This window comes from Amia ocellicauda, chromosome 12 (genome assembly GCF_036373705.1).
Source record: "Amia ocellicauda isolate fAmiCal2 chromosome 12, fAmiCal2.hap1, whole genome shotgun sequence".
NCBI lineage: Eukaryota > Metazoa > Chordata > Actinopteri > Amiiformes > Amiidae > Amia > Amia ocellicauda.
Window position 1 is genome coordinate 30,264,806 of NC_089861.1, and position 24,683 is coordinate 30,289,488.

At 47.9% G+C, this 24,683-nt stretch overlaps 2 protein-coding genes across 2 annotated transcripts in view; one reads left to right on the forward strand and one right to left on the reverse strand.

Annotated features, from left to right (window-relative positions):
* LOC136764891 (uncharacterized) overlaps positions 1 to 19,253 on the forward strand; it is a 56,212-nt gene extending 36,959 nt beyond the window's left edge. The window contains exon 11 of the mRNA XM_066719258.1: positions 19,230 to 19,253. The gene's annotated coding sequence lies outside the window, so the exon portion shown is untranslated. The remainder of the gene's footprint in view (positions 1 to 19,229) is intronic.
* On the reverse strand, positions 310 to 24,452 carry nphs1 (NPHS1 adhesion molecule, nephrin). Its single transcript, XM_066717884.1, has 29 exons — positions 24,356 to 24,452; positions 23,721 to 23,915; positions 23,432 to 23,554; positions 20,015 to 20,140; positions 19,695 to 19,776; positions 19,285 to 19,388; positions 18,686 to 18,807; positions 18,322 to 18,493; positions 17,718 to 17,875; positions 17,420 to 17,561; positions 15,756 to 15,880; positions 15,292 to 15,463; positions 14,626 to 14,755; positions 14,200 to 14,372; positions 13,791 to 13,931; positions 13,283 to 13,423; positions 12,621 to 12,742; positions 5,214 to 5,382; positions 4,877 to 5,033; positions 4,535 to 4,686; positions 3,940 to 4,051; positions 3,522 to 3,703; positions 3,288 to 3,341; positions 2,719 to 2,844; positions 2,485 to 2,515; positions 1,847 to 1,970; positions 1,486 to 1,588; positions 1,156 to 1,325; positions 310 to 610 (listed from the first exon to the last, which is right to left on the reverse strand). The coding sequence occupies exons 1-29, from the start codon at positions 24,450 to 24,452 to the stop codon at positions 476 to 478; spliced, it is 3,840 nt and encodes a 1,279-aa protein (XP_066573981.1). The 3' UTR covers positions 310 to 475.
* Between the last annotated feature and the right edge of the window lie 231 nt (positions 24,453 to 24,683).

Here is a 24,683-nt window from a genome sequence, read left to right on the forward strand (position 1 = left end):
CTAAAATACACATTTAAAACATATCCCAGGCATTTTAAATATACAAAAAGGGATTATTTTTGGTGTATGAAAAATAGGATCACATTTTTCTACCAGATATTAAATATAAATATTTGTTTTGTATGGGAATTTGTTAGATGATAATAATACTAATAAAATAATAAAACTAAGCAAATGACATGAAATCTCAAGCAAAAGCTATTTTTGCTGTTTAAATGGTCCTGGTGTTGGCAGTGTGCACCACTAAAAACATGATTGTTATCTTGGAGAAAGTCTGAAGACACGCATTGACATCCCTGTATTCCTCTCTTCCTCAAAATGGTTTATGTCCAAGATATTGATTCGTACTAAGGCAACATGATCATCAAATTTGACATCTTTAATTATAATAAGAATACAGAGACTGTTCCATTTTGTACTGAGACACTAGTCAAGGTCATGTTGGTGTAGGGTTCAGTTTCTCCCTCCTCTACTCTCACACCAGCTCCCCCCTCAGTTCAAAAGGCAACTCATGGTCGCCTCCTGGTGGGCGGTACTCTGCCACCGTGTCATAAACTCTGATTGGCTCCTCCGGTTCAGGTGGGTTCCAGCCTCGTCGTTGATAGACTCCCTGGAGGGCAGGGTGGGTTTTGGGGGAGACAAGAGAGTCACCCTCATTATCATAGACTTTTACTGGAGCTGTTAATAACACTGTAAACTGACTTTAGTTCCAGTAATTAATTGGTGAGAAACTGTCACCGACAGACTTTCCTACAGTGTACAAATGATATAACCGGCAGTGGACACCTTGAATCAAAAGGATCTTTTGAGCCGCCATTGAGTTTAAGAATCTGGGTTCTTAAGACCATGGAATCCCAGTCTGTATTTGTAACCCTTATGCAACTCAACCCTTCTAAAGTTGACATAGGATCTGGGCATTCCTATTGGACCACCTATCGGACTGTGGTTGGACCCCAGTGTCAGTGCTTTCCTATCGGGTTGAACAGGCCTGCGCTGGGCTTTACTGCCCTGGACCCTGAATAAACCCTGGGCTGCCATAGTCAACCTGAGTTACAGATATCCATCAGAGTGTATCCCCACGAGAGGGACAGCTGTTTGTCCCATAGGAATGCACTCTCCCCATGGGCAGATACAAGATGCCTGTTTGCCCCTCACCTGGGTGTGTGTGTCTTGCAGCCCCGCTGATCTGCCCCCCACCCCCACAACTCTGGGGTAGTAGTTGGAGGGAGGAAGAGGGAAGGAAGGAGGTGCCCCCAAGTCTTCATACTCGCCCCAGTCTCTAACATCCTCGTAGTCATGGGTAGCCAGTCTGGTGTTGTATCCCCCTACAACAAATTTGTATTATTATTATTATTATAGTAGTAGTAGTAGTAGTAGTAGTAGTAGTAGTAGTAGTAGTAGTAGTAGTAGTAGTAGTAGTAGTAGTAGTAACCCAAAGAACATTTTCGGCAGTGCGCAGGTTAGTGTGACTCTCAGGAATCTTACCCAGAATGCCGTGGGTGTCATTGCCATATCCCTCTGCACTCTCAGGGTGGGGGGGTAAGGAGGTGCGGAATACGCTGGCGGGGTACCGATAAGGAGCGCTACCCTGTGACACAACAGATAGACAGAGACAGGGAGCTACAGTCCAGTCCAGCATAGCAGGGCTCTCCAGGCCAGTCTTGATATCATCTTAGTTTCCTTTATATTTTAAATTTTGCAATTGGTGCAACAGTGTTCAACCCCCTGCAGACACTATCTCCCCCTTCCCTCTCCCTTCTCATCTTCTACCTTCCCTCCACCCTCTTCCAGCTCCTCCACCCTCAATCCCTTCCTCCTTCTTCCCTTTCCCCCCCTCCTCTCCTACCTGCTCATAGTTCTCGTACAGGCTGCTGTCAGGCTCAGAGGCACTGTCGATCAGCAGGGTCCTGTGAGCGGCGCTGTTGAGCCTCTCTCCTCTGCCGTACTGATTGGGCTCTGTCATGCACGACCTGCCGGGGTGGGGGGGGGGCAGTGACACAGCAGAACTAACATTTCTCTCTCTCTCTCTCTCTCTCTCTCTCTCTCTTTATTCTCTCTCTATCTCAGTATTGTATAATGTAATGTAGCATAGCATGATATAGCATAATATACTAGAATATGGTGTAGTACAGCATAATATAACATATTATAGTGTAGAACAGTGTAATATAGTATACTCTAGTATAGTAAAGTATAATATAGTGTAGTATGATACAGTATAGTGCAGTACAATACTGAATGTAGTAAAGCATAATATAGTGTAGTGTAGTACAGTATAGTATATTACATTATAGTGCAGAATCCCATGAAGATGGAAGTGTTGGGTATGAAGTGAATGGGGCAGGGGGCTCAGTGCTGTCCTCTGGTGGGTAACAGAGTTACTGACAGAACGGTGTCCTTGGCACATTCATCAACAATGTCAGACTCCATGTGCACATCTCTGAGAGCTGTCTAACCCCCCTCTGTTACAACTCCCACACTCACCCCATCTCACTCTTCTTTCCTTCTGAAAGTGCTGAGTGAGGGAGAAAAAAAAAGAGAGACAGAAAGAGAGTGACAAAGAGAGATATAGAAGGTTTTAGACTGCATACCCATTCAATCTCATTACTTTTCTAAACTGACTGAATGCAATATTTGACCTTCCACAAAATGCCACTACATCATGTTTTACAAAATGACTAGATATGACTCAATGTCTAAATATGTTTGAACCCGTACCTCTCTCTCTTCGCCCCTTTGTCCATATCCTGGCCACACAGACCCCAAGGGCAGAGTTTAGCAGCAGCAAGACCCCGCCCACCACTGCCACGGTCACCACACGGTAGAGCGGCCAGCCCGGGGATTCTGGGAAAGAGAGTGGAGTGAGGGAGGCTCGGCGTGCCCAAGCCTTTTCAAAATGATGAAGACAATGATGATGATTATTATGCAAATGCTAGCACTTTATTTTTCAACATGGAAGATTTTTTTTGTCTTGCAGGTCATTTAACTTAACGTGCTTAGCTCTTGCTAGTGTTTGCAATTAAATACAAAAAATATGGGGAAAAAACAAGTAAAAGACATATTTCTCATATTACTTGGAGTCATTTCTGTCTGTGATTGTAAATAAATGCTACAGAGTCCCAGAATCCCTCTGGTATCTCCTAGAGCAGACGCAGAACTTCAGACATTGGCCCGGCTCAGAAAGGCTTCAGAAACGGGGCATGACATTGCTGGTGTGAACAGCGACTGACAGCAAAAGACACAGGAATTGGTTTTGGAGGGGATGTTGCACACTGTTGTAGTCTCACCTGCAGGGGGCTCCACTTCCTCCTCTCCTTTCTCTTCATGTGGCAGGTCCGATTCTGCAGAGGGGAGGGGTGAGACAAGGAAGGTGTCAGTTAGGACCTCACAGGTGGCAATCCGGACTACAATTCCCAGCATCCCCTCTTTCGCATCACTGCCATCGCAGGGCCTGGGAATGCAACTCTACAGCTCCGAGCCCTCAAGAAACAGATACTTTGACCCTCCAGCTCCACACTGACCCTCAGTGACGGTGGTGAGCATTGCGTCGTGGTCCGTGTAGCGGCTCTCGCCCAGCTCGTTCAGGGCGATGATTGACAGGTTGTAGGAGGTGGCAGAGCGCAGGCCAGTCACGGTGAAGGAGGTGGCCTGGGGTGGGAACACGTCCACGTACTGGGAGCTGAGTGCGTCCTTCCTGCGGTACCTGACACAACCAGCAACACATGGCAACACCGTTTAGAACAGACACAGAGCTGAACCAGTAGCATGAGCAGCAACACAATGAAGAGAAGAACAAGCAGCACAAAGCAACACATCCAGTGTCAAAAGCCACTTCAGTCCAGATCATGAAGCTCAATCAGTTCTAGTTTCTATATTGCAGGGGGGCAGAGAAGTAGATCATTTTTAGCACCCCCACCCCCTCAAATATCCAAAACTAACCTGACACGGAATGATTGCTTCAGTCCCCCATCGAAGCCTGGGGCCCACTGCAGGGAGATGGAATGGTGGGTAACGCCGATGACCTTTAATCCTGAGGGTGGGTCGGGGCGATCTGCAGTGGAGGGATAGAGAGAGATGGAGGGAGGGAGAGAGAGAATGATAGAAGGTGAGAAATAAGGAGAGAGAGGGCAAGAGAGAGGGGCAAGAGAGAGCATTATACATTCTAATTCTTACTCGTTAAAAGGTTTGAGCTCCAGAAAGGAAATGATATATATACAGCAATCAAATCCCTCAGTCAGACGCTGAAGAGCGCAGTAGGGGCCCTGGCGGTAATGTTTTGCTTTTAATGAAAGTTCAGTAGACCTTAAAATCCCCATCAGAGCGCTGGCTGTCTCTCCCCTTTCCCTCTCTGTGCGCATACCTCGGGTTACGGTCGCATCAATTATGAATCTGCCTGGCTGTGAAACCACAAAGCTATTAAACTGTACTGCAATTCATTTTGTATTTCTACATGCTTATTATTATTATTATTATTATTATTATTATTATTATTATTATTATCCTTCTCCCCACCACCTCCCTCCCTCTCTCTCACCAGTGCTCAGTAGCTGTATGTCCAGGGTGTCTTGCCCCAGGCTGTTGGAGGCGGTGCAGGTGAACAGAGCGTAGTCCAACGCAGCGCTCACATTCACGATCATCACGCGGCTGGTGTGGAGAGCACCGTCCCGCACCGTCTGCTCAGAGTACCTGAGAGTGAGAAGAAGTGGGGAGTGAGCCAGCATACAGCACAGCATAGTATAGTATAGTAAAGTACAACAGAGGACTCCAGCCCTCGTCTTGTGTCTCTGCAGGACCAGGGCTGGAGACCCTGCTGTACTGGACTGTACTGTACTGTGTCTCAATTTCAGTACTGTCCCAGAGTGTGGGGGTTTCAGACCTGGGGTCGCTGAGGTCAAGGGTCTTGCCGTTCTTGGCCCAGTCAAACTGGACCCGAGGGACCCCCTCCGCCTGGCACACCACCTCCGCCGTCCCACTGCCGTCGCCCCGGCTCGCCACCTTGCTCCACTGCACCCCCTTGTGGATCTCTGGCTTAACTGCAGCAAAGGACATGGGAGCATTGACATTCTGCACTGCTGTGTCTCACATATATTTGTTTGTTTGTTTGGACGTGATGTATTAGAGAAAAAACAATGAAGTACAATACACAATACCCTATCCCCTGCCCTCTCCCTCTCTACCCCTCTCCCCTCCCTCTCAAAGGTAGGTGTACTCACAGCGCACTATGAGCCAGACGTCCGCACTGGCAGGGGGCGCTATGCCATTGTCCACCTGGCAGCGGTACTGTCCACTGTGGGACCTCTGCACCTCAGGGAGCAGCAGCCGCCCAGTGGCCCCCTGGACTGCCTGCTGAGTGTCCTCGCTCAGGCTTCCCTCCTCCTCCCCCTGATAGAGAGAGAGAGGGGAGAGAGAGAGGAGAGAGGGAGAGAGAGAGAGGTCATGTTTAACAAGAGCTCCTAAAGTAATTTATTAATATGCTCCTTTGGAATTAGAAAATCAGTTGGAAATGAAAATTAAACTTAAATAAACGAAACAAAATACAATACAATCCTTTAATAATAAATAAATCTAGAAGAAGACGATAATTTTTATCAAAAATAAGCTTTGGACACAGCAAAATCAAACTGAAGTACTTAACTGCAAAGAAGAGGATAGATACCAGAAAGAAAACTGAAAAGAAAGAACACCAATAAAAAGAGAGAAAGAAAGGAAAAGGAAGAAAAGAAAAGAGAAGATTCTAATAAAGGAAAATAAAGAATACAAGAAAGAAAAAATAGAAAACAACACTCAAGGAAAGGATTTATATCTGCACCCATAGAAAGGATTAATTAAGACATAAGGTAAGCCTCTCACCTTATACATGTATTTATTCCCAATATTATACATATATAATCAACACAGAACTGTGTCTATACTGAAAAGCTGTTGACATTTGAAAAGTGACAGTTAGAGGTTTGAATTTGAAACTGGCAGTTGAGCCTCTAAAAAGTATCAATTTATAAAAGATACAATGAGCAGCTCAGCAGCACAAGCCCCGCCCCTCTGCAGGAGCTGTGCGATCCAGTACCCAGAGCACCTGAAGAACGCTCAGGCCAGGAAGAGTCTCAGACAACACATACTGAAGGACAACCCAGAGACTCTCAGAGCCGACTTCTCTCAGACTGGAGACCAGCTAGTCACCAGCAACCTGGTCTTCTACACCGAGCACACCGACGCCTGGCACGCTGCCATCTGTCAACTGTACAGGCACATTAAAAAGAGAGGCATCAGTAAAGGAAGGCAGGTGTCAATCAGTGAGGAGGACGACCCAGACACCTCCATGCTGACAATCAATCTGTACCACACTGGAACAGTCTTAATGCGGGGCAGCGAGGGCAGCCTGGGCACCTTCGAAAATCAGTTCCACTCACTGAAAACGCTGGCTGACAGAGAGAAACAGGTGAGACGTGTCCAAAAGAGCACAGACGCAGCCACACAGGAGGAGAGTCCAGCCCCACACTGCCCTGCCAACAGAGGGGAGAGCGCCGCGCCAGAGAACAGCGAGGAATCCACACGCAGCCCAGCGCAGGACACCCCTCAGACACCCGACACAGTGTCCCAGCTGAGGGAGAACATGTCCCTGCTGGAGGTGGAGCTGATGGAGCTAAAAGAGCTGGTGCTGGCCAAGCTCACAACCTCCAACACCACAGAGCAGCTAACAGACCAGCTCAACAGAGTCCAACACGAGCACAAGGTCACAGTGAGGGAGCTGAGGGAAGAGGTGAGGGAGCTGCAGCAGGACAGGGAGGCCATGAGGAGGGAGCTGACAGCCCTGAGAGAGGAACTGCAACGCAGAGACAAGACAGTGCAGAGCCTGAAGGAGCAGCTATACAAACTCACTGCCCACAACAACCAGCCCTCAAGAAACCCAGCAGTGCACACTGTGCAGAGCCCCCCCACCCCAATGACATCCAGACATACTGACTCTCACACAACACACCACTCACACACTGCACCCAACACACACCCTGAGCCTGACACACACACTGCACCCAGCACACACACACAACCCAACCCGAACACACAGAGTGCACCCAGCACACACACACACCCTGAGCCCGACACACAAAGTGCACCCAACACACACACACACCCTGAGCCCGAAACCACTCACAAAACCTGCGTACCCCACACACAGGCCGAACCAAACACAGATGAGACCACCTCACGCAGAAAAACTACCAGGAAGAAGAACACTGAAGTAGCCCTGCTGATAGACTCAAATGGCAAACTCATAAATGAGAGGCGGCTCTTCCCTGATGGCAAGATCTCAAAGGTCTGGTGTCCGACCACAGAGAGGGCCATGCAGCAGCTGTCCGAGGATAGCCTCGGATCCCCCAGCCATATTATTATACACACAGGCACAAACGACCTGAGGACCCAGCAGGACAAGGTGGCCAGCTCCATCAGAAGAGTGGCGGAGAGGGCCACCCAGACCTTCCCCCATGCCAAAATCATCATCTCCACCCTGCTGCCCAGGAAGGACTTCCACCCCAACACCATCCACATGATCAACGCCGAGATATCTCGGGGATGTGCTCTGATGCCAAATGTACACCTGGCACACCACCCCACTCTTGGGGCCCACAGCTTGTTTGACCACGTCCATCTCCACAAACAAGCAGTGAGCGTCTTCGCAAAGACACTCAAAGACGTCGCCCTGGGCCGAAACCCAGCCAGCCCCCCACATGGCCACAGAAGGGTCTCCAGCACCCACATCACCCAGAACAACCCTGAGCCAATCAGGAGAGCGGCCCCTGGGAGCCCCCGCCCTCCACCTGCACACCACCTTCCCCAGACCGCAGACCCCAGCCTGGATACGCCCGACCACAGGACAGCAGACCCAGAGTGGAGCCCATCCAGAACATGCACAGAGCAGCCCAGCAGCACAGCCAGCGCAACTACGCAGCAGCGGTCAGCAGAGTGGCCGACACCGACACCGGGGAGCTGCAGGAGATCCGACACCTGCTCAACCTCATCTGCACCCGACTGATGAGATAAGTAACTGTGCATAACAAAGAAACCACTGCAGGAGGTGACTAGCTATTACCACATCCGAAAATCACCCCTGTATATATAGTTATATACTGATATATATGGACATATTTTCTACAAATTATGTAGATATATGGATGCTTACATATATGTGTATATATGTATGAGGGTATATATGTAGATATATGTATATATATATACACTCACCTAAAGGATTATTAGGAACACCATACTAATACTGTGTTTGACCCCCTTTCGCCTTCAGAACTGCCTTAATTCTACGTGGCATTGATTCAACAAGGTGCTGAAAGCATTCTTTAGAAATGTTGGTCCATATTGATAGGATAGCATCTTGCAGTTGATGGAGATTTGTGGGATGCACATCCAGGGCACGAAGCTCCCGTTCCACCACATCCCAAAGATGCTCTATTGGGTTGAGATCTGGTGACTGTGGGGGCCAGTTTAGTACAGTGAACTCATTGTCATGTTCAAGAAACCAATTTGAAATGATTGGACCTTTGTGACATGGTGCATTATCCTGCTGGAAGTAGCCATCAGAGGATGGGTACATGGTGGTCATAAAGGGATGGACATGGTCAGAAACAATGCTCAGGTAGGCCTTGGCATTTAAACGGTGCCCAATTGGCACTAAGGGGCCTAAAGTGTGCCAAGAAAACATCCCCCACACCATTACACCACCACCACCAGCCTGCACAGTGGTAACAAGGTATGATGGATCCATGTTCTCATTCTGTTTACGCCAAATTCTGACTCTACCATCTGAATGTGTCAACAGAAATCGAGACTCATCAGACCAGGCAACATTTTTCCAGTCTTCAACTGCCCAATTTTGGTGAGCTTGTGCAAATTGTAGCCTCTTTTTCCTATTTGTAGTGGAGATGAGTGGTACCCGGTGGGGTCTTCTGCTGTTGTAGCCCATCTGCCTCAAGGTTGTACGTGTTGTGGCTTCACAAATGCTTTGCTGCATATCTCGGTTGTAACGAGTGGTTATTTCAGTCAAAGTTGCTCTTCTATCAGCTTGAATCAGTCGGCCCATTCTCCTCTGACCTCTAGCATCAACAAGGCATTTTGGGGGGACCTGAACGCCCAGACAGGCAGCCTGCCTGACTTCACCAGCACACAGGGAGACACATATTCGGCCACACCCCCTTAAACACCCCCATCAGCTCCCTCAGACACAGTCACGACAGGGGAGTGAATAAAAACGGGCAACAATTACTGCAGCTCTGTCAGGGACTGGGCCTGTATATCGTGAATGACAGGATCCGGGGAGACTCTCTGGGAAGATACAACTACAGCTCAGCTCTTGGCAGCAGCACGGTAGACTACGCCATCACAGACCTAGACCCCTTCTCTCTCAGTGCATTCACCGTCAAACCACTGACACCTCTGTCAGACCACAGCCAAATCACTGTGTTCCTGAAGAGGACAGAGCAGCGCTCTCACACAGCCCAGCAAGCTGTACAGCCTCAGACACTCCTACAGATGGGCTCCAGACAGCACACAAGAATACCACAAAGCAATTGGCAATCAAGACATCCAATCACTAATACACACCTTTCTGGTCACCCCAAATCAACATAGTAAAGAAGGAATAAATCTGGCTATAAAAAACTTAAATCATATATTTGAAAAAGCAGCTTTACAGTCAAAATTGAAAATTAAAAAGAACATCCCAACAAAATACAAAGAGGAGAATTGGTTTGATAAGGAGTGCAATACAATAAGGAAGGAACTGAGGAAACTATCAAACCAAAAGCACAGACAACCAGATAACCCAGATTTACGCCTTAGTTACTGTGAAACACTCAAACATTACAAAAAAACACTTAGATCAAAAAAAGAACAACACACCCGAAAGCAACTGACAATAATCGAAGAGTCCATTAACACAAATAGATTCTGGGAAAACTGGAAAAATTTAATAAATTAAAACCTGAAGAATTGGCCATTCAATATGGAGATATTTGGAAAGACCACTTTGAAAAACTTTATGAAAACATTCACCACACTGAGAAATCAGCTCAGCATGACATCAGTGTGAAACTAAAAAGAATGGAATTGGCATTTAAAGACACCCAGAATCCCCTGGACTCAACTATTACTGAGCAGGAGTCTACTGAGAAGCTACGCGCCCTGCTGCCCAGGAAAGCCTGTGGGCCTGATGGCATCTCCAACGAGATGCTGAAACACAGCAGCCCTGAGCTGCAGCAGGCCCTGCTACAGCTGTTCAACCTGGTGCTCAGTGTGGGCCACTTCCCTGACATCTGGAATAAATGACTGATCACCCCGATTCATAAGAGTGGAGACAAATTGGACCCTAATAACTACCGGGGCATCTGTGTGAGCAGCAACCTGGGGAAGGTGTTCTGCAGTATCATTAACACCCGGATACTGGCCTTCCTTACCGAGCACAGTGTCCTGAGTAAGAGTCAGATTGGCTTCCTCCCAAAACACCGCACAACCGATCATATTTACACCCTACACACCCTCATTGACAAACACGTCAACCAAAATAAAAATAAAATATTTGCTTGTTTCATAGATTTAAAAAAAGCATTTGATTCAATCTGGCACGAAGGTTTATTTTACAAACTTCTCCAAAGTGGTATAGGGGGTAAAACATATGACATCATCAAATCAATGTATACAGGAAACGAGTGCAGAGTTAAAATTGGCAATAAAAGAACAGAGTTCTTCACTCAGAGGCGTGGGGTGAGGCAGGGCTGCATTCTGAGCCCAACGCTATTCAATATTTACCTCAACGAATTGGCCACAATGCTGGAGCAATCTGCAGCCCCCGGCCTCACCCTACATGACACAGAAGTCAAGTTCCTGCTCTACGCAGATGACCTGGTGCTGCTGTCGCCCACAGAGCAGGGGCTGCAGCGGAACCTGGCACTGCTGGAGCAGTACTGTCAGACCTGGGCCCTGGCAGTAAACATGAACAAGACAAATATCATGATATTCCAGAAAAAGGCCAGGCCTCAGGGAAGTAGGTACCACTTCACTTTAGGAAACAGCACCATCGAACACTGCACCCACTACACATACCTAGGCCTCACACTCAGCTCAACAGGAAGCTTCAACACGGCGGTGAAGACACTGAGAGAGAAAGCGCGCAGGGCCTTCTATGCCATAAAGAGACAAATTAGCATAAAAATACCTGTACAAATCTGGCTAAAAATATTTGAATCCGTAATCCAGCCCATTGCTCTCTATGGCAGTGAGGTGTGGGGTCCCCTCACAGGGCAGGAGTTTGCTCAATGGGACAAACACCCAACAGAAACCCTGCATGCAGAGTTCTGCAAAAATATCCTACAGGTGCAAAGGAAAACACCGAACAACGCATGCAGGGCAGAATTAGGTCAATACCCATTATTAATCAACATACACAAAAGAGCAATTAAATTCTGGCTCCATCTAATAAACAGCGACACACTCCTACCACCACAAGGCCCTTCAATGCCAAGAGCTGAACCCAGAGAGGAGCCCCCTCAGCCAGCTGGTCCGCAGGCTCACTGCGCAAACACACACCGACACCGGCCAGCCTCAGGACAGCAACACACACATGCACACAATCAGAGTCAACCAAATTATCACACAGCACAAAGAAAACTACATCACCCGTTGGAAAACACACACACAAGCACAAAGTAAACTGCAGTGCTATCGGGCCCTAAAAAGACACTACACATTGGCAGAATACCTTAAATTAATAACAAACGAAAAACACAAAAGGATCCTGACCAAATACAGGCTCAGTGAGCACAGCCTGGTCATCGAGTAGGGCCGGCACAGGCAGACCTGGCTGCCCAGAGAGGACAGGCTGTGTCCCCACTGCCAACGCCGAGAGGTCGAGACAGAGCTGCACTTTATTCTAAAATGTGAAAAATATAAACATTTACAAGCAAAATTTTTCCCCAAAATAGCAGATCTCTATAAGAGATTTCCAGACCTGCCAGACTCGGAGAAAGTGCCAGTCCTTCTGGGAGAGGAGACCAGCTGCATATTACTGGCAGCCCAGTATACAGCTGCCTGCCACAGACTGAGGGACACAGTGGACACTTAGTCCACACACACAGGGGACACCCCTAGACACAGGCAATGACACCCATGCTACACCGACTTATTACTATTAATATCAATTTTATGTCTCTGACATATGGTTTAAATTGTATTAATTGAAATGAATCAGTTAACTGTTTTAACATACATATCGTGTATTTATGTATGCAAATGTACATGTATATGTTCAAAACTGTTGTTTGTCACCATTGCTTTGGCAATAAAAGCACGTTGAATTTGAATTTGAGAGGAGAGAGAGAGAGAAAGATTGAGTGAGACAGAGACAAACAGACAAACATAGAGAGAGACAGTAAGAGAGACTGAGGGAAACTAGTTACACAGTAGTGCACTATGTTCTATCATAATAAACTACAGTTCAATTTACCACACTACACTATACTATACTGCACTTTACCACACCTAGGCCACACTGCACTATTCCTACAACACACCACACAATACAACACACCACAAACCAACTGCTTGACGTTGGCTCTTACCAGCCAGGTCCAGGAGAACATGTCAGGATTGGTTGGGTTTGCGTTGGCCGTGCACACAATCTCTGCAGGCTGGCCCAAGTCCGCCTCAGTGCGCACTGCCAGGTGTGTGATAGTCGGGGCATCTGGGTGAGGGGGAAAGCAAGACAGTAGATAAACAATCCAACTGACCAGTAGAACAATGCCGATATAAATCTGAGCCATTGACTGCTGTGCTGTAATCCCTTTTTCAACACAGGGTCGAATTTCCATTTAGCCACAGGTTTCCATGGTAATGCGGACGATTTCTGTGATATTTTAATTTTGTATTATTAATGTGCACATCTATGGGCAACTGAGCATAACTGCCCACATAGCCACGCCCTCTCATGTTGCAAGGTACAGTTTAATATATACATCGGGAGCAGAATATTGTATAAAATGTAGATATTTCTATATATCCTTCAAAAATACATGCATGTTTGGTGTTTGCTGTGAAATCTGGCCAGCAGAATTAAGATTGTTCATTAATATTTCATTATCTGTTATCTGGCGCCTCTCTCGCCATCACAGCTTCCCAGTTGTGCCATGACTTTCACTGTGAGAATATTCACAATATAATTCAAGAATGTAATGCCTGTGTTATTCATGGGATTACTGTATCCCTCCCTCTCCCTCCCACTCACACAGGATGTCCAGACAGAGGATGGTGCGGTTCTCTCCCTCTGCGTTGTTGCAGATGATGGTGTAGTTACCAGCGTCGGCCCGTGTCACGTTCCAGATCTCCAGAGCGCCCCCTGGCTGCATCCGATGCCTCTGTGCCCTCTCTTAGCCCGGACAGACCCGGTGGCAAGAGAGGAGTGAGGGAGATTGAGGGATGGAGAAAGAAGGGAGAGGGAGGGAGATTGGGAGATAGGGGAAGTAGAGAGAGTTAAGAAGAGAGACAGAGAGGGAAAGATTTAAGAGGGAGAGAGTGAAAGAGAGAGAATGAGGGAGACAGAGTGAGCTGTATCTTTACAACTGAGCTGATCAAGATTATTTTTGATGGGCTCCAGTCCTTTAACACATGACTGTGTTCTCAACAGAAATGCAGTGAGAGGTATATTAGTGTAACATCTGCTGTCATTTCATTGGATAAGGCTGCAGACATCAACAAAGCAGCCTGCTTCCTCATTGGCCTGCACAGCCCCCTACCTTTCACCAGGAAGTGTCCACGATGGGTCCAGTTATAGGAGATGTCGTTGGGATTGGCGGAGACTTTGACAGGGAGGAGGGCCATGCCCCCCTCCACAGCCTGGACTTCCCTGGGTTGGTCTGGGTCAAATTCAGGGGGGTCTACAACACAAACACATAGGGACACATTCAACTCTCTCACGCACACACACACACAAAGTCACACAGACAGACACACAGATCGACAATCAGTCATACAGTCATAGACACACACACACAGACACATTCACACATACCCACATTCATACAAACACACACACACACCTGCATGCACACAAACACAAACATAAGTAAACAAACACAGACTTTCTCTCTCTCTCTCTCACACACACACACACACACACACACTCTCGAATGCGTGGTCACTCACAGAGCACATTGAGTGTGTGGAAAGTATTGACCCCCTCAGCCAGCACTGGACTGTAGGCTTGGCAGGAGACCTTGCGGCCGCTGTGAGCTGACCACACCTGCAGGGACAGCCGGCTCCGCACTGACACCCCCCCGAACTCTGCCCCCTGCTGCCCCCGAGGCACACCCTGCAACCTGGGACACAGTGGGGGTGGGAATGGTTAATACACTTAATATACACATGACCACTGACTGACTGACTGACTTACCACTATAGTACAACAATACTGCACAACAACTGACTGACTGAACACTACAGTACATTTGTATGCAACTTTACTATGTAAGGTTATTAAAGAATGTTACTGTGGAACTCACCTTCTGTACAAGAAATGACCTACACTGCCCCCTACTCCCCCCAACCCCCTCCCCTCCACCTTTTCCTTACTTCTGTCCACCCATCACCCATGAAATGTTGGCCACAGGGTTACTGCTGCCAGCCACACAGTCCAGCGTCAACGTCTGACCCCTCCTGACCTCCTTTGGTGTCACGCTGATCTTCACACTGACCGCAGGGACTGAAGGGATGGCAATTAGTATTATTATTATTATTGATCATACAATGTGGTGTCCTGTGGTAAAAATACAGTAAAGCATTGTGTGGTGTAGCATGATAAACATTACAAATATTATCAAAATGGTTAAGTTTAGTGTGGTAAACCATGGTCAAAATATGGTAAAATCGAAGTACAATCATGGGGTAAAATATGGTCAAAATATGGTTTAATAATGGTAATGTAGAGTGTACCATGGTGAAATATGAGAGTAAAGTATAGTATACACACACACACAAACTCACAGAACATATGGGCCCTCACCCTCCTATCCCCTACAAATGCCCCCTGTCCCCTATGTACTACCCCTTTCTCTATATCCCAATCATGTATATCACCATTATATCATATTTAAAAATAAACACATTTGAGATCATTAATTTGTATTGTTCCAGTTTGATGTCAACACAGATTGTTGACATTAGAATTAGCCCCAGAGGATGGGGGGGTGGGGGTGGGAATGGCACAATGTGGTGATGGGGGGGGGGGGTGTCACTCACACTGTACGTGCAGTTTGGTGTGGGCGGACAAGGGGGGCCCTTTGGCGTCGTTGGTGGCATTGCAACGGTAGGTGGCCTGGTTGTCACTGGGCTGCAGCAGCAGAACCAGCTCCCGGGAAACTCCCTTCTCAGACTGCACGGCTGTCTGCATCTCACGAGCAGACTTATTGTCCTGAGAGAGAGAGAGAGACAGTGAGACAGAGAGAGAAAAAGAGATAGACACACATACACAGACCCACAGAGAGAAGAGATACATAGACACACACACAGGCAAATACAAAGAAAGAGACAAAAACACACAGATATACACAATAACTGGACACTACTGCACATTTAAACTGACTGACTGGACACTACAGTACAGTAACACTGACTGACTGGACACTACAGTAGTAACACTGACTGACTGACTGGACACTACAGGACAGTAACACTGACTGCAGTTTCAACCTTCAACCTCTGACCTTCAGCCAGGTGAGGCGGCCGGGGGGGTTGCCCCCACTGGAGAAGCACACCAGGTGCAGAGTGGAGCCAGAGCGCAGCTTCGTACCCTGGGGGGGGGCCTCAATCCACACCTTCTGGGGGGGGTCTGAGACAGGAGGGAGGGAGGGATAGGGAGATGAGGGGGATTGGGGAAGGGAAAAGAGAGAAGGGAATGAAAGGTAGAGAGGAAAAATGTAGAATACAACGGGAGAGGGAGAGAGAAGGGGTCAGAGGGAGGAAAGTAAGAATAGGAGGTGGAAGAGAGGGAGAGGTGAACGGTGACATACTAACTGCAGCATAATCATACTGCACTTCACAGAAGGAGAGGAGAGAGAGAGAGATTGTGTGAGATCATTTTCCTAGTCATTTAGCTGAATCTAATACAGCGAGACAGGGAGGGAGGGAGAGGGAGCTCAGAGGAGGCTAGCTAATTCACTGCAGTGCATTAACACACTAAGCATTAACCCAACACATTAACACAACACAATAACACCTCAATGAGCCCGAGAGAGAGAGAGATAGAGAGAGAGAGAGAGCCTGCCACGACCTGAGGGACTGTGTAGAAACCCTGCCTGCCACACATTGTTTGTTACCTGCCTGTTACTGATGAATTGGGAAGTGGTGGGGGGGGATTCTATCCGTATTTCAAACTATGAATGTTGTGTCTTTTATTGTGTCTTTTTTGTTTGTTTGTTTCCAGCATATCTATGGCTGGGATGGAATATTTGTTGTAAGATTTGGCAATACCAGAACATCTTGCCAGTTAAGCTCATTTAAATTTGATTGAGAAGTATGTGTATTTATTTAGCCTTAAACCTGCAAACATAGATTTTTTTTTTTCTGCAAGGCAAACAGTAGGTTTCTGTGGATTCTCCCCATTGCCTCTTAGAAATGCAGTACTTACTTCCTTTACCCCCTTTCCCACTGGCACACCAGCCCAGGTTCTGTCACATAATTAATAATTAATCACATAATGTATAAGCTTTTCTTTACTTGTACATTTTAAATGAAGCTGGCCAAAGTGTTTTAATTATTGTCGACTCTTAGTTTGGAATGAAAGGCATCGACCACATCAAACCAGAGGAGCTTTTCCAGATCTGCAGGGACACACAGACCCGGGGACACAAATGGAAATTGGGCTTCAAGGCATTCAAAATGGAAAACAGGAGACACTTCTTCACACAGAGAGTTGTCACAATCTGAACAAACTCCCCAGCGATGTGGTAGAAGCTGAAAACTTGGGAACATTTAGAAATATACTGGATAGGATCCTTGGATCACTTAGTTATTAATGGACACCAAACCAGCACGATGGGTCGAATGGCTTCCTCTCGTTTGTAAACTTTCTTATGTTCTTATGTTCTTATCTATTCGTCTGGTTCGTGGCACCCAAAGCTTCCCAGGTCGGCAGCGTGGTGCCTGTTGATGATGTCACTGTTTGTTATGAGTTAACTGTACTATCAACAGTGTTCAGGTGTGTCCAGTATCTTGTTCGAGGATGCCAGTCAGATATGGAGCGTAAGACTTTATGTTAATCATCAAAATGGGACTGAACGTCACCCTGGAGAGGTTTAGTATGCCGATAACTAATTTTACAAATGTTCTCATGGCCTGTGGCTTCCTTAAAGGGGTCAGGGGTACTCACAGTAGACTCGCAGGGGGTTGGACTGCGTGCGGGAGAAGCGTACAGCCTGGTTGAAGGCCTCACAGATCAGAGGCAGCCCATTCTCCTCGCGGGACACTGTGTGGGTCAGGTTGGACATGGTCACCATCCCTCCATGGGACCCCTGCACAGAGAGAGGGGGAGCAAGATGACCTCACACCTCAGTGAATTGTGACCTAAATGCACCCAAGTGCCTCTGTGTCCTCAGTGACCTGTGACCCCTCAGATAAACTCAGTGAACTCTGCCCCCAGTGCCCTCTGACCCCATGTGCCCTCTCACCTCGGTGACAGTGACGCTGCTGGCATCGAGTTGCCGGGCACCAAGCCACCAGCGGATGAGTACGGGGGGGCGGGAGGAGGTGGTGGAGCAGCTGAGCGTTATGTTCTTGCCCTCCGTCGCACTGAGAGAGCCGGCCACATGCACCTCCGAGGGCAGGACTGCATACACACACGGAGGTACAGAGACACAGATTTAGCGATGCAGAGAAAATCTGTCAGTGAATGTATCAATGAATTAGTGTGTGTCAGTGTATCAGTATCAATATCGGTATCGGTATCAGTATCAGTATCAAAATTGGTATCAGTATCAGTATCAGTGTATCAGTATCAGTATGTAAGTATCAGTATCAGTGCATCACTATAAATGCATCAGTATCAGTGTATCGGTATCAATATCAGTATCAATATTAGTGTATCAGTATTGGTATCAGTATCAGTGTATCAATATCAGTATCAGTGCATCAGTATCAGTGTATTAGTATCGATACCAGTGTATCCATGTTTCAGTTTATCACTATATTACTGTATCAGTATGACAGTAGATCAGTACGTCAGTTTATCAATGTGCAAAGCAGGCAGAGGTCTTGCAAGGGGGGGCTCCTCACAGACGACATTCAGGGTGATGGTGTTTAGCAGGGGGCTGGGGGAGGCAGGGTTGGTGCTCTCGCAGGTCAGCTGGGCTCCATTGTCCTCTGCCTTGACCGTCAAAGTGACTGAGCTGCGGGCCACTACAGCCTGTTTGTCCACCTCCCAGCTGGATGACAGCAACTCATCGTTCTGTGCAGCGATAGAGAGGGGGAGGGAGAAAGAGAGGCTGGCAGACTGTCAGTGTTCCAGTGACAGACAGACTCACAGACAGACAGGACAGCAGTGACAGACAGACGGTGCTGTACTAATCGACAGACAATTTGAATGACAGAGAAAGAAAGACAGAAAGTCAGTGCAGTAAGGACAGACAGAGGGACCGACCTTTGTCCAGTGCAGTGTGGCCACTGGGTTGCCCCCCCGCGACGTGCACAGCAGCTGCAGGGTGGTGCCAGCCTTGACCTCCTCACTGTCCATTCCCTCGATGACCGGCGGCTGGGGCGGAACTGCGGGGAGAGAGGGGGAAGAGACATAGGAGAGAAAGGGGGAGAGTGGCGGAGAAGACAGGACAGGAGAGAGGCAGGGGGAGAGGGAAAAATAAATGGGCATTAGGGGACAGAAAGAGAACAAGGGATGTCAGGAAGAGTGAGAGTGAGAAAGAGAGAGTGAACAACTTGAATTTGAGTACACAGGTTTTGAGGATGAGACAAGGGCAAAGGAACAGAGCGTGACAGAGGGAGGCAGGGAGAACGAGAGAGGGAGTGAGAGAGAAGTGGGAGGAATGGGACAGTGAGAAATGGGAAAAGAGGGGGAAGTGGAGAACATGAGAGTTGGAGAGACAGGGAGACAGGAGAGAGTGAAAGGGAAACTAAGAAAGAGGGAGAGAGGGAGAGAATGGGACAGAAAGAAAGAGGGAGAGAGGGAGAATGAGAGGGGGAGAGAGAGAGAGAGGGAGGGAGGGAGGGCTCCTGGGGCTCACTCACACAGCACTGACATGGTGAAGCTGGTCTTCAGGGGGGTAAGCAGAGCATCACTGTTGGCCACACACTGAAACTGACGCCCATTGTCCCCGCTCTCCGCCACCACACTGTAGGAGAGAGAGAGAGGAGAGGGGGACTGGTTGACAGCAGCGGTGGGAGCCACCGCTGTTTTAAACAACACTCTTTCTCTGTTTACGTGGGTCTCTGGGGTGAGTCGGGGGGCATCATTGGAAGTAACCGGTGTCTAAAACAACATCCCCAAATGTCTTTCTGTACAGAGTATACGATTGAGAAATTGACGGATAACAATGTTTTAAGAACAGCTCCATCCATTTACATCTGGTCACTAAAAACAACCCTCTAAGGGGGGGGAAATCAGAACATCCAGGTGTGTGGAAATAGCGTGTGCCTACCGGACAGTGACTTCTGTGTTGCTCAGTTTGTCCTCTGATCCAGACATTTCAGAGGAATCAAATTCGGTCACCTCCACCCCACCTACACACACACACACACAGACAAACAGAGACACACACACACACACACACACACACAAACACACAGACAGAATAGCATGTAAAGGTATAATATAGTATAGAATCGTATTGGTATAGTATAGCATAGTGTAGTATTGTACAGTATAAAATTGTATAGCACAAATTAGCATTCAGTACAGCACAGTATAGCACAGAAAGGTACAGTACAGCGTAGCACCCGTCCCTGAACCAGTTCCTACCTCTGAAGACGGTGATCTGGGCGGCTGGTTTGGCGTCAGTGGCCAGACAGGTGACCGTGTACTCCTCTCCGAACATCCAGGGTTCATCCGCAGCATCCACCATGACGAGGCATTGGGCAGGGGGGACTGAGCACACAGAACCACATTGACACAGAACAGTGTGTAAACAGAGACAACGAGGCCACGGTACTGTTGCGATTAACATGCTCATCATCTTTATCAACACCCTATCCACGAGGGGGAAAGAAGAGAATGATGGAGAAAATGAAAGAAAAAGGAAAGAATGAAAGAAAGAGAAAGAAAGAAAGAAAGAAAGAAAGAAAGAAAGAAAGAAAGAAAGAAAGAAAAAGAAAGAAAAGAAAGAAAGAACTACAGTTTACAGTAGTATAGAGTACGTAGTTTAGTACAGTACAGCTGGGTCTCCAGCCCTGGTCCTGGAGAGAGACAGTACAGGACTATAGGTAGGGGTCTCTAGGTACGCAACACTGCAGCACTGCAAATTACAGCACTGTCAGCCAGTCTTTGGAACACTTTACACCAATGCCCAACACCAGGGGGCAGCGTCATCCTTTCCCAGAGCCCTTCACCCACACTGCGGTCAGTGGCTCATCTCCCTGCCTGTCACAGATGTGAAGTGGCACGGCAGCTTCTCAACCTGATCTGAAGCAAGCAATTGGGTCTGCATGGGCCCCGGGCTCTGTGTGTCACCCGACCAGGTACACACTTAAACACAAGCCAGCGAGAACACAAAACCAAACAGAACAACAAAGCACAGAGCAGAACCGAAAACCGAAACCAAAGTGTTTTAAAAAAGGGGCGTTTCCCACAGAGTCGAAGTATGTCCTGACGGTGCGGAGCGGCGCAGCGACAGTATTGGGAGGACAGTGAGTTGCCCCCTAAATTACAGGGCAGCACGGGCCTGTTCTCCCCACAGCCCTTTCATGCCAGTCCGTATGAGTGTCATCCCTGTCGAGCGCGTCTCACTGTCAGGCTCAGCACGCGAAACAGAAACAAAAACACACAAAAGAAAAAGGTCAATACTGATTTATGTGTCTTATGGAGCTCCACAGTGTATCCCTCGCCTATGATACGATATAGTGCACGGTAGAGCAAGGGGTCTCCAGCCCTTCAATTGCTTTAGCAATCTGAAAACAGTGGGTACAGGCACCGTACTGTAACTCTGCAGGACCAGGGCTGGAGACCCTGCTGTACTGTGCTGTACTGTGTCTCTGCAGGACCAGGGCTGGAGACCCTGTTGTGCTGTACTGGACTGTGTCTCTCCAGTTCCAGGACTGGAGACCCCTGCAACCAGTTAAAGTTGTGCAGTGTAAGTTTGTGTGTATCTAAATTAGTGTGTGAGTGAGTTTGTGTGTGTGTGTGTGTGTGTGTGTCTAACTCCAGCTATTATCACCTGACTGGGCTACACCTGATCCCTCCCCCTCTCTCTCTCTCTCTCTCTTTCTCACTCTGTTACATACATACTCACACATTAACACACACACACATACTTTAACACACACACACACACCTCTCTCTCTCAGTCAGACAGGGGGCTCAGGTGTACCCACTGAGGCTGGCAGCCCTGATTGTGCTCTGCCATGCTGTGCTGTGGGGGGGAGGGGCAGGTGTCTGCCACACACAACGAGCTACCTACCCCCATACCCCCTCCCCCAGCCCCCTCACCTCTAGTCTGATCAGCCTTCCTCACTAACAGACTGACAGACCCGTTTCTGTGTGTGACAGCTATTACAGCACCAAATTAATTTTGAGACTCTTGTCCCCCTGACGATACAAGACAGGGAGGTGCAGTACAGTACAGTGATAGTGCAGTACAATACAGTACAGTGTAGTACACAAATCTATTAAAAGTGTTATTTCTGCTAAAACAGCAGGTCACTATAACTTTATGAACTCTGTAACAATTGAAGAACACACATATTCGACAGGGAGAGACAGAGGGAAGGAGAGAAAGGGGAAAGGGAGATTGTGTGGGAGCCCAGCCTGCTGGCGCTACAGCTGCACTGGGGTCTGAATGCAGGGCTGAGGAAGTGGGGGGGGGTGGCTGCACCTCTCCCTCTCTCGCTCCCTCTCTCTGTGGGTTTTAGGGGACATCAGAAAAACCTGCTCCATTCCCAGAGTCACAGCAGGAGAGCTATGGCCGGTCTCCACGGCAACCCCAGAGAGAGAGAGAGAGAGAGAGAGAGAGAGAGAGAGAGAGAGAGAGAGAGAGAGGTTGCCAGAGAAAAAGCCCTTTTCATTTCACCCCCCCATCACCCCGGCACACTGCAGCTCCACTGCCTCCCAGACCCCCAACACATATGGGCTCGCTCTCACAACTGGGAGACCGAGAGAGAGAGAGAGAAAGGTTGAGTGAGAGAAGAAGAGTGGGGCAAAGTGACAGAGTGGTGCAGAGTGACTTTTCACTTTTTAAATACCTTTACTCTACAAATGAAGAACAGAGAGAGAGAGAGAGAGAATGAGGGATGAGAGGGCGAGAGAGAGGCTGAGGGTGATGGAGAGAACCAGAGAATAAAGAGTGAGGGGAAGAAGCAGGAGAGAGGCCAAGAGAGAAGGAGAGAGAAAGAGAAAAAGAGAGAGTGTGACACAGAGGTCAAGTTCCTGCTCTATGCAGTTGACCTGGTCCTGCTGTCGCCCACAGAACAGAAATATGGGCCCCGCTTTTGAAAAGTAACTATAAAACTTGGAATGAAACCAAAACGGAAGCATTCCATTTAGAATTCTGTGAAAACATTTTACACACGCATAGAAATTCCCCCCACAATGCACACAGGGCTGAGCTAGATCGCTTCCCCCTGCTGGTCCCTATTGCTCAGCTCAGCCCAGAGAGAGACCACCTGGGCCAACTGCCACTCAGACACCACCTTGGTGCCAACAATAGCAACAACATCACCACAACAACAAAAATTAAAAATTAAACAAAATTAAATAACAAATTGGAATGTAATCGGGCCCTAAATAGAGATTTTACACTGGCTGACTATTTCGTCAGAGTAAAACATCCAAAAGAAAGCTGTACTGTCTGTATTAAGAAAGAGAGAGGGATTAAATTAGGTTATTTGTTGATGTTGTCTGTTATTTATTGTATGAACATAAAACATCTATGTTGCTGAAATTATGTATTGATAATTTTTTTTATTGTCCGATGCCCTTGTCTAGGGCTTTAAAGCTTTAAATGCTTTGACACTCCTGTCGTGCCAATTAAACAATTTTTGAGTTTGAATTTGAAGTTGGAAGAGAGATAATGAGAGATAAGACGCGGGAGGAGAGAGAAACAGAGAGAGAGAGAGAGTGTGGGGGGGGAGAAGATGGGGACCCCTTGTCAGTCAATAATGCACTCTCACTAACAAAAAAACAATGTCCAAACACCCCCACCCCCCTACAGTTTATATGGCTCACCCAGCACAGTCAGCCACACCGGGGGAGAGACCAGAGGCCCACTGCTCTCAGAGCCACCCACTTGGCATTCGAAAAGGGACTCGTCCTCCAGGCTGGCACGTTCGATCTTCAGGTGGTATTCCCCTACACAGAACATCTCAATGATCAGACCTCAATTGGATCCCTGTCCCGCCACTTGTATCTATACTTGTATAATAATAATAATATTAATAATAATCACAACTGCTTCTTTAAAATCTCCCTGATGTGGAAGGGGAACTAGAAGATAACTAGCATGCTCCCTCCTCACCTCCCGTTTGTCGCCCCGCCATGCTGTAGCGAGGGAATCCCGGCAGACTGCGGTCGGGCCCCAACAAGAGCCCATCCTTGGCCCACTGCACGGTCTCACCGGTCAGCCCTTCCACTGCACACTGCAGCCGCGCCGCCGCCCCCACCACCACCGTCAGGTTCTGCGGCTCTTCGCGGAACACGGGCTGCCCCCCTCCTTGACACGGAGAAAAAACAAACAGGAAGCGGCCCCAGGGATGCTTAAGAGAGCGGTTGTGCCTTGTGTGGGAGTCTCAGCCGTGCCAAATCTCAGTGACAAAATGTGCATCCGGATGAACTCACACCAGCGGCTAACTAGGAGCTGCTACTCCACTTGATTGCTATAGAGTGCCAATTCCACGTCTGCAGATGCTAAAGTGTGAAAAAGGTCAATGACAAAGTCTAAACGACCTGAATTATGCATATATATCTGTCTGAGTGCGATACTTAGAAAGATGAGAAAACGGTTAGTGACTAGACAGCAGACCAATTGAGACAGATCTCACAGGCCCCGCCCCAGAGTCAAGTAGATTGCTTGTTCCACTCCTACCACTCTCTGTGTAAGGTGTAAAGATACCCGCCAGACTTTTTTCACTCCGAAACCAATCAAGTCTTAACCCCCTCCCCGTGCCTGCAGCCTAGTCTTGGTCTCAGTGTAGGAGATGGAGTTGGGACTATCTCTGGAGGCCCCGAAGTGGACATTTGAGAAGGTCATGTTTTAATACCTTGCTGCACTGCGAGAAGGAGAATGATGCTACAGAGTGCGCTCAGGACTGGCGGCCTGGCCTTCTCATATCCCTCTGGCCTGGACACTCGTCCACTCAAGATCTGTACTACTGGAAAAAGCACACGCAGGCACACACACCAGGCCGGGTATTATTGTTATTGAAATTGTTATTCACATAATTAATATTTGTATTGCTTACCTTCATATTGACCTCAAATA